Below are 10,827 nucleotides of genomic sequence, written 5' to 3'. Positions count from 1 at the left end.
CAAGCTGTGTGCCTGAAGAAGTTGCCCACATACCACTTAGAATTCTGGGCTGCATTTTTCCAGCAGCAAAGTCACTTTGAATAAGGGGTGGTAGGCAGCAGGAAGGATATGGTGTTTGTGTGTGTGTGTGTGTGTATGTGTGTGTGTGTGTGTGTGTGTGTGTGTGTGTGTGTGTGTGTGTGTGTGCGTAAGGGGATAGATATATAGCTACTATAGTAAAATGAATAACATATGTTCTGATGAAATGGTAAGGATCATTTGGAAGACAGTGAATTTTTATGAGTGTGATTCTGGAAATTATTTGACTAGAATTCCACATGGGCAGAACATCTCAGGAGGGGTCAGCTAAGTGCTGTACTGTCAGAACCTCAGTTTCTTAGTGGAGGTGTAGGATTAGCCCTGCTCTCCTTGATTAGCCAGATTCACCCAGGAAACCAACATATGAAGGTATCAGAAAGTTTCAGATCATGTCTCTGGGGGAATAGACAGGTGTCCCCAAATTGGGCCTTGCTCTCTGAGTTATGGAAAGGGAATTTCTCATCTAATGCTAAAGTTGCTGGAAGTAGAATGTGTGGGTACAAAGAATGACCAGCAGTTTCTGTTAGTAATTAGTATTCAAAAGGCAGGTAGGAAACCTGCCTCCCTGCCTCTCAATCTCCCTCATCATTCCCTTTATACATGCACACGCACACACACACACACACACACACACACACACACCACACACACACACACACACACACACAGAGTCACAGGCATTTGTGCTTTGGTTCCACTGTAGAAGGTCCTTAGGCGATATCAACAGCCTAATCGGAATGGCTCCCCAAAATGCAACCTCAGTAACAGCAGGCAGGGAAATTTCCCCCTCAGCCCCTGCCTGTGCACAGGGGCTGTCTCTCAGGGGCGTGGAAAAGCCTGATTTGGAAAAAGTGCTTTTATCTGGGGATGGCCTGCTTTTAAATGTCCTCTACTTTGGACTGCTATAATTGGAGGAAAGGGAAGGCAATAAATATTTATTAGTAGCTACTATGTGCCAGGCACTGTGCTAAATGCCTTACAAGTATAATCTCTTCAGATTTAATCAATTGCTATAGTAAATTATAGTCACGTCTTTCCTCTTCACTACAATTGAAAGCTCAGCTGTCAATTCTTAATCTTTCACCACGTATTGATGAATCTGTGCACATAGAATGTCTTCCAGCAGAATATAATCTTGTTCTACTTTTGTCTTAGTAGCCCCAAAGACAGTAGAGGGCCTGACATAAATGGTGTGCAGTCAATGCTTAATGGGTTCAGCTCATTGTATCTCATCCAGTCTGTTGGTTTTTTCCCCGTTAATGTAGAGTATTTGCCCAAGTGGTTTACATTTTTGAAACAAATGAATGAAAAGGAAATTGGTGATCTTATTAAAGTGATAGATGTTGGCTTATTATCAAACCACAAGAGGTTGCCTCAGGAGAGAGTGATCCCCCTCCATAGTCCTACCAGGTTTCCCAATGAAGGTGGGATGACTGCTGGCTGCTGTGTGGGGCTGTTGTTAAGAGGTTTCCTGTCCACACCCCTTCTAATCTGGCATTCAATGATCAATGTCTCAAAAGGCAACCAAAGCTCCTGGGCCACTTTCTGATGCTGTTGCCATAGTAATCTGAAACTGTACCCTAAAAAAGAAAGCATCTCAGCTTCCTTAGAGTAGGATAAGTATTTCTGTTTGGTTCAATCTGACCATGTACTTTAGAAACACTTGCTGAACCTACTTGAAAATAGTGAATTATCTCAGCCATTGGATTCCTCTGTCCCTGAACCTTCTTTGAAAACTGGCAACACTAAAAGTGAGACCGGGGAAGTAAATGAATATCCAAATACTGTGGGGGGTGGGGGGCAGAAGGGCTCTTGACTTGCCAGCTACCACTGCTCATATGCCTAACTAAGCAATTTGGTGGTTTCTGGTCTTTGAAGTTCTCCTTCTTTCACTTCTGTTTTTTGAACTTTTTAATTGGCACTTGAACTTAAAACTTCTGTGAATAATTTGGAAAACTGAGTTGTCTGATGCTGGGGAAAAACACTCTAATATGTAGCATACTCTTAAGGGGGGGGGTGTAGAATGCACCCAGATCTCTTAGTCCAAATACTTGATTTTTACAGATGAGAAAGCTGAGGCTCAGAGTAGTAAATTGGTTTACTTGAGGTCTTCCAGGTAGTGAAAGATAGAACTGGGACCAAAAGGCAAAGGTCTTCATGCACTTTCCACTCAACTATAGGGGGCATGGTAAGGACTACCTTTAATTTAGCTATGGTTCCCTTTGTAGTAAACATAAAAAAGAGAGGACAGGAAATACAAGGCCAGCTAGCTTTGGGGGCAGAGGAGAGAGGATCAGTGTCAGGGAATAGAAAAAAAAATCAATTTTGCCCTCATAACAGCTTGCTCGAGGCAGCTATGTGGATCTTATCAGCTACAATGTCTAACTTGGAGTCATGAAGACCTGAATTCAAATCCTGCCTGAGATATTTACTAGCTGTTCTAGTCAGTCAATTCATTTTTAATAATCACCTGCTATGCACTAAGTTCTTGGAATACAGAGAAAGCCAAAAAGGCAGTGCATGCCTTTAAGGAGTTCACAATTTCATGAAGGAACAAAACACGGAAAGAATCCAGGGAAAGAGGAAGCCTGAGGAGTGCAGCCATGTGGGAAATGAAGGGCCAGTTGGACCAGGAGCCCTTCTGCAATGGAGACTCTGGGCAGAGCTCTAATCCACCAATGACAGAGGATCCCTAAGGACAAGGGAGAGCCAAGAGTGTTGAGATTGTATGGCTCCATGGGAAAGGAAGAGTGTGACCCTGGGAGATTAATTTCACTTCTCCACACTTCAGAGTCTTCATGTGCAACGTGGAGATCATTATAGCCCCTACCTCCCAGAGTTGTTGGGATGGTCTGATGATATGCATGTGAAAAGTCCTTTGCAAACTTCCATGTAAATACTCACTACTATTCTTATTTTCTTCTTAAAGGTGAAGGAGTACTTCCATTCATGATGTCTCTGCATAGAGCTGTGGCTGGCTTGCTAGGAGTCCCATGGACACAAAGAAGAGGCAGAGCCCTCTCTTTGTGGAGAGGGCGGAGAGGACAGGGTACAGGAGTTAGTCTGAGGCTCCGAGAGCTAGCCCTGGCAAGGCCACATTGACAGTTGGGCTGCCTTGGACAGAACCATTTCTGCCTGGCCATAGCTTCCTCAGCTAGCAGACGAAGAGTTTGGATCCAATATCCTCTACTTTCCCATTTACCTGTAAACCTATGACTCATCCTATGACGGGCTCTTAATGTACCAAATGAAAGCTTAAAAGTTGGTGTGCGGAAGGGAGGATTTCTGTTTTATTTTAAAGAAATTGTCCTTTTTGGGTTTCTTTCCCTTTCCCTTCTTATTCTAAGGATAGCATCAAGAAAGTACAAATGGGGAGGTTTGGTCAACAGCTTCTGCCATTCTGTCACTTGACTTGTTACTCAATTACTGCTGGCTAATTGATGAATTGTAAAGATGATGTAGAGCAAAAGGCCTACCTTTGCTCAGGGGCAGCTCTTCCTCAAACTCCCACTGAGAGCCCTAAGCCTTAGGCCACACCTAGGGGCAGTGGGAAGAGCCACACTGTTTTCATGGGTGCAGCTTCACTGAGTGGCTAGAAAACCTAGTCATGGCTTCTTTCCCACTGCATGGGTTGGGTGGAGAATCATCCCCAAACCTGACTATGACCATGGAAAGTTCCTGTCATTTGGAAGGACTTGTGAATTATTCCTTAGCTGACCATTAGCATCAGTTAAAAACTAGTGTCAAAAGAAAAAGACTACGGGTCCATCAGAGTTAAAAAAAAATATTCAAAAGGTGGAGGCAAGATTAAGCTATTGCTTTTGATTTTAATATGAGGTGGTTAGGCGGATTTGAGTGTCCTTGCTTTCTTATTGATTCAGAAAATAATAGAAACAGAAGATGGGGAAGGATGACTAGGCATTGACTTGTCTATCTACCTGCCTTCTAAACAATGCTTGCCAGAATATTCTCTTATCCTAACCAATTTTCCTAAAGGGCTCAACAGAAAATCTTTATGCCTTTAATGCTTTTGGTGAAGGAAAGCTAGAAAATTAATAATGATTCTAGCAATGTCAGTGTTTTTGCTTCCCACCTGCCTCCCATCTTCATAACCTTGGACTTTGAATGGACTCTCTTGGACAGCTTTAGATAATTGGTCTTTGCAATGGGTCTATCATTCAACAAGGCTGTAATGGAAGTGAGAGAAACAGTTTGAATCCCTTTTTAATCTTTCTGGACAAAGAAGCATGGCCTAGAGATATTTGCCAAAGTTAAATGAAATGGGTTAGAAGGGATTCTTCACAATTTATCTTCCCTTCCCCATCAGTTCTGGCATTAGTTTAAATGCCATGAGGTTTCACATAAAGATCTCAGAACTCAGCATCAGGGGGCATGCATTTGTGGCATGACTCTATCACTCACCAGGATGTATCTGGGGGAGCCAATCCCTCTATAGTCATTATGATAATAGCATTTCCATAGCTCTTAATGGTTTGCAAAGTGCTGTGCCAAGTGGGGATGCAGGCCAAGGGGAACTTAACATGACTCTGAACTCTGCTGACACCTTCTTTGTCATCCTGATACAAGCAAGAGCAATCTCCCCTAATGATGGTGCTTTGATACAAACATAGTCAATGAAATTGAAATAGTTTCTCCCAAAGTAGACAAAATGTCAGCTTTTGGACAACCTTAGTGTTTGTCTGGAGCAGTTCATTAATTTTAAAGACTAAGATTACTGAGCTAGTACCACAGTGAGAACAGTGATATAAGAGTCAGGGTGATTGAGGTCTAAGTGTTGCCTTAGACATTTGCTGGCTGTGTGAGCATGGACAGTTCACCTAACCGGTCTCAGCCTTAGTTTTTCCCCCTTAAAACATGGGTAATAATAGTATCTATCTCCCAGGGTTATTGTAAAGATCAAATGAGATAGTCTGCTGCTGTACATTGCAAAGGCCACAGCTGTGTAAAAAGGCTGGCTAATGGAATTAGCTACAAGAGAGTGTATTTCTGCATTCAGTATCTTTGTGCCCCTCACAGAGTCTCCTACATTGAACAATGACATGGCCTGATGCCATCCCTAGACGTTGTCTTTGGGAGATGGAGGAAATCCTTTGACTTCATGAAATGCCACTCTTCCTACTTTGCCCTTGGAACAAAGTAAAATTATCGATATTTGCGTCAATAAAACATCCAACCAGACTTTTCTTTATAACATTAAGTTTAATGCAAGCATTTGTGATTACTTTTCAAATCAGTTTGCTAGCCAAGCCAAGCTTTTGATTTCTGAGTGTCGAAAACCCTCGTTTGTCTTTACAGGATAAGCGGTGACTTTTAGCCTTAGTCTTACATTGGACAATCTCCAGAAGAGGGAGGGGAAGTGAAATAGCCTGTTAGAACATGCTCCCATACATGCGCTCTCCAGTCTCCATTTCACATTGGTTTTGGCTTCACTGAGGGATCTGGACCAGGAAGTATTGCTTTTCAGGATAGAGATAATGTTTTCAAAATAAAAAATAAGAATGCAATTCCTCACCAAAGAGTGGGACCCCAAATCACAGAAGTTCTGAAGGAGCATGTGCTTTTTTTTTTCAGTGTCCCCAAACTGTTTCATGTTTATTAGAAAGTGGCGTGTTGAGCTATCTGTAGAAATATACATTTATATATAAAGTTTTGCATTCAAATCCCTTGATTCTTTGATATACTTATAACTAAAGACCACAAATTAAAACAAATAAAAAATTCTATGTAATAAATCCTTATTTCAGATGCATATATATGTACAATATATTTGTAGAACATCCACCTTTTTAAATATGCTTCTGTTAAAAAATGTTATTTACACATTTTGGACAGAGGAGGCATTTGAGCCTTTGGGATGTGGATAGGAGGGGATGAGCATCATTTTGGGCCAGTGACATAAAGCAACAGAACTCTGAAACAAGGGAATACTATGAAAAACCTCCTCCGAGAAAGTAAGGCGTATTGATGGGACTGAACGTGGAGAGAGAAACGGGAGGGCTTCAATCACTGGGCAAGACTAGACATCACATCATGGGAGTAGTCGTGCTTGGTCAAACACTCTGCAATTTCTAACTTCCTGAGGAACTTCCTCCTTTGTTTCCACCCTGTTTTCTGCCATCTCCCGCCAGCAGCAACTTAATGATCATCAATGATTTGTATCCAAAAATAGTCCCAATCCACAAAAAGTTTTGCTAAATGTGCTGGTGCTTCCAAGCTAGGTGTTGAGATTCAGAGACCCCATACAGAACACAGTAGTCACTGGACTCTCTCTTCACTGAGCCAATATTTGGAAGGTGAGAGGGTGTGGGTAGGGATGTATTATGGGAAGTGATGCTGGGAAAGTGAAATGGGCAAGTCACCATCTAACCCAATGCTGTGGCGACTATCTGGACTCTCTGATGCCCTTCATCTTCCACAACCCCATAAACTCTAAACTTAAAATTCACATTTACATTGTATTTTCTCTTGAAGACTCTGAATAGCAGCACCTTTAAGCATGGAGGGTATCAGGTATGCCTGATAGGAACTCTCTTGTGAGTCTCCCAGTGTATGTATATGTGTGTATATGGTTTTCATCTTCATGGGTTTGAATAATGCTTCAACAGAGTGTCTAAGAATGCATGGATCCCAATCCACCCATGACTACCTGGATTGCTTGGAGAACCTGGTTGTTGAGGGAATGTCCCTGAAGATAACTGGCTGTATTAATCACAGTCTGGTACCACTTCAGAATTGAGCTAACCAATGGGAAAGAAAGAAGGAAAACCAGGAGGCCTAGAAATGACTATTTGAATTAAAGTAAGGGAGAAAGAGCTAGAAAATAAACTATTTCTTTTTTTTCACAAAAAGAAGATTGTTTAAGTTAAAGAAGTAGTTGGGTGGGTGGGATTTTTGTTTTTGGGAACACACAGAAAAGTGGATGGAGGTGGATTATCTACAATTCAATATCAGCAGTGGAGATAAATTCTCTGTTTTTTAATTCTTTGCCAATATATTTTTCATGACAACATTGTGTGGGCAGCAGCTGCACAGGCTCCTGACCCTCCCTTCCACCATTAATCCTCAGCCATTCTATAGGAGGCCCCTCAGTACTGGTGTGCCGATGGCACAGGCTCCTGCACGGGGGGCAAGGTCACCTTCATTTCCAAAACGATTTCCTGAACTGAACATTGAGTTCAAATTATTGAGAAAAAAAATAGGCTCTAATTTGTGTCCTTATATTCCTGTTCTCACTTTTGCTAGCAAAAGGACAATTGATCTCTACATCTCAGCTCAGATAAACATGACACAGACCAGATGCCATTGCACTTTGCTTGGTCTTTTTGTTGATGGCTGAATCCTCTTTCTTGATGTTATCTCTTCAAAAGGAAAAGGAATGAAATCATTCTGGCCCCTTATGTCTTTATCACTATTTTCAATTTCTTCTGTAAAATGGCCTTTTTGTTTTCTTTCTGATAATTCTTGTAAACTCTCTGAAGCTCAAGTACAGCCCCTGCTATGGAGCCCATTCCCACTCTGTGAAAGCCTCCTCCATCACTTCAAAGTGAATCATCCTTAATAACAGTCATCTGGTTACCTGGTGCTGCTAAAAGCACAGATACAATTGAGTTGAATGGAGCAGGGCAAAGAGGAGTAAGGCTAAATCTGGAGATCTTTCCACTGTAATTTTCCTATGAGAGCAACAGCTAGAAATTAGAGTTTTTACATGTCATTTCAAAGCATTTATCCTTAAAATGTTACTGCCAAAAACCTACATGCATAGCCTTTGCTATTACTTTGGAGGGTCTTGACCTTATTCTGCCATTCCTCTTTTGGCCAAGCCTTGATGACATACATAGTAAGTGGGTAGAGGGCAGCTGTACAGATATAGCTTAGCACATGAACCACTCATGGACACTTATGATGAGTGGAAGCAGTTGTTTACAGCTAAGGAAAGGGAGGTCACTTTCAGGGCACATGGCAACCCATCTCAAAGTAATGGTCATTGTAGCACCCAGATATTTGGTCAGCAAGTGGGGGAACTACAGGTTTTGTGTTTGGAAGACTACATATGGGACAATGAAGTGGTTTGTAGATGTGTCTGCTCCATCTTCTTTCAATAAGAGCTACTAAGGTATCATGTATTTTCAGTCAGGATACAGTAGAGAGAATACTTCATCTGTAGCCCTGGCCTTGGATTTAAATCCATGAACTGTAATTTATGGATGACCTTGGGAAAGTTTAAATCTCTCTAGACTTTGATTATTCATCTATGAAATGAGGACGTTAGACTTAATGATTTCTGAGGTCTTATCCAGTTCTTAATCTATAAACCCAGATGAGTGTCCTCTCTCTCTCTCTTTCTCTCTCTGTCTCTATCTTATTCCCTTTATCTCTCTCTGTCTTTGTGTGTCTTTCTGTCTCTTGATGTTTTGTCTTTCTGTCAAGTATTTCTGTCTCTGTATCTCTCTCTATCTCTCTGTCTTTCTGTTTCTCTGTTTTTCTGTCTCTGTCTGTCTCTGCCTCTCTGTATCTCTGTCTCCCTGACTATCTCTCTCTATCTCTCTGTCTCTCTCTCTTTCTCTGTTTCTCTCTCTCTTTTTTCCCCCCCTCAGACATGAGTCAACATTGATTTCAATAAGGACACTACATTTTGTTACAGATAATTAGATAATCTATTTCTTCTCTAGCAACTTCCTTTCTTCCCTTTGCTATCATTCAACCACACTCTAAGATACTGTCCTATGTTTAGACCTGATGATGTATTTTTCCAGCCCCATGATGAGCTCCTCAACTTAGCCCTGAGAACACAGTCTAGACTGTGTGGGTATTCTCAGACTATCTCTGGCAATGAGGGTAGTCAAGAGAATTGGTTAATCTATAAGGGGTTCAAGAGATAGATATATTGCCAGACAGACGATGGTATAAGAAGATAAAGAGAAAATAGAATGTTTTTAGGGCCCCAAGTCAGCTGTCAAATGCAATACCATTCTTCCTGATGATTCAGTTGCCATTGGGTAATGTCTTGTGTGTGTCAATTTCAGGCAATGGGGAAAGGAATGAAGCCGAGTTTGCCCTTAACAATGTTCCAGGACTTGTATATATTCTCCAAAACTCCACTTCCCCATTTAATCCTGGACAAACACTCTGATATGGGAGACTCATTATCTCCCCACTCAAGAGTTTCCACAAGATAGGAGATGAATAAAATGGTTAACTAAAATACTGAAATTTCCAGAGGAGGATTTTCAGCATGACCAGAAATATCTCCAAGATACCTTTAATCTAACAACAGTGGCTTTACTAAATGACATTTGTAAAGACCCTTTAACAAAGCCTTTGAAAATTGGAATGAAATTTCAATCAATAGGATCTGAAACTTTTTTTTCCTGATGTGTTGGTGTTAACTAAGACCATTAAAAATCCTTAAGGTTGTCCTTCCACCTGCAACCTTCTTCCATGATACTGCCAATGATAAATAATCCAACATTCTCTGGTGCTGCAAAGTCCCATACAGAATGGCCTGAATGATGGGGGAAGGGGATAGGAAAAAGGGGATTGAAAAGGGAGCTTTCTGCAGGCATTTGGGAAGCTTTAACAGAAAACACAAACCCGCACATTTTCAGGCTTCTTAAAAAAAGATAGGGAATTACAGAGACAGCCACAAAGAGTACAACAAAAACACAAAAGCAGCCCTTCCCCCACTTTAGGGCTTGTTGTAGCAATTCAAGCAGTCTGGGGTAGTGGTGGTGGTGGAGAACCTCAGGGGTGAGGTTCTTTTCTTCCAAGTCCTAGCTTTTAATGGTAGCATCTTTATGAAAATTATGCAGGGTGCTACCTTTCCCCTCTCCCATAATAGAGTGAAGGGTTTGCTTAAAAATGATAGTGGAGACTAGATTTATTTACCATTTTTCTTCACATTGTGTGTGTGTGTGTGTGTGTGTGCACTTGTATGTGTATACAACATTGCAACCGGCAAGATTGAGGTTGAATTTGATCATCTTCCCCAAACATAGATTTTGCATACCAAATCTTAGCCCAAAGGTCCTGCCTGGTCGGGGTATTGTTGTCTCCATGGGTACTGGGAAGGGATGGGTTGCCAGGGAGGGGGGAGGGAGAAAGGGAAGAAATGTGCACAGAAGGGAAGCGTTCTCAGCTATGTGGAATCCTGATTCACCACTTTCCCTCCATTCATCGTTGGTGTCCCGGAACTTTTCCTGGAACGTCCTTGCTTTTCTCCAATTTCATGCAGTGATGGCTCTCTGTACATGCACACTGGAAAAAGAAATTTCCACAATTAGTTTTCATGGCTTTAAGGAGAGTAGGCTCTTTGCCCACAATTAGTAGTGTAGCTTGGGTTTTGAAACTCCCTATATCCCAACCATTTCTGATTCTTGATTCGAGAGACCTTTCCCCTTCTTGTTTTCAGCCACAGCCTTTCAAGATGACTTGGGCTACAACTATAGAGAAGTTTCTGATTTTTTCCAAGATAAGGCTTGAGCTTTTTACAAACTATACATTACATACATACACATATGAGCACATACATATTTATGCACACATACATATTTACGTACACACACAAGTTCACACAAAGCTAGAGCTATTGGAGAAAGTTATAGCATAACATTTAGAGGATATTAAGTTATCTCACTCCCCAGGCTTTAATCTGAATCTCATGTGGGCAGAGAAAGCACCTTTTTGTTTACACCATGCTAATCTTTGATTAGCAAAGGGAAATAGGACCTT

The 10,827-nt window shown here is 41.4% G+C and overlaps 1 protein-coding gene across 3 annotated transcripts in view; it reads right to left on the bottom strand.

Annotated features, from left to right (window-relative positions):
• Window positions 1-5,278: 5,278 nt before the first annotated feature.
• The window catches only part of FGF12 (fibroblast growth factor 12), a 579,275-nt gene continuing 573,726 nt past the window's right edge, over window positions 5,279-10,827 (bottom strand). For all 3 annotated transcript variants that reach the window (XM_020964792.2, XM_020964791.2, XM_020964790.2), the window contains one exon: window positions 5,279-10,353. In XM_020964792.2, the coding sequence (XP_020820451.1) occupies window positions 10,235-10,353 (119 nt within the window). In that variant the 3' untranslated portion in view covers window positions 5,279-10,234. The remainder of the gene's footprint in view (window positions 10,354-10,827) is intronic.

The sequence above is a fragment of the Phascolarctos cinereus genome, unplaced genomic scaffold (assembly GCF_003287225.1).
Source record: "Phascolarctos cinereus isolate Bilbo 61053 unplaced genomic scaffold, phaCin_HiC Scaffold_7;HRSCAF=346, whole genome shotgun sequence".
In the NCBI taxonomy this organism is placed as follows: Eukaryota; Metazoa; Chordata; class Mammalia; order Diprotodontia; family Phascolarctidae; genus Phascolarctos; species Phascolarctos cinereus.
This window is presented reverse-complemented; position numbering and strand designations above follow the sequence as displayed.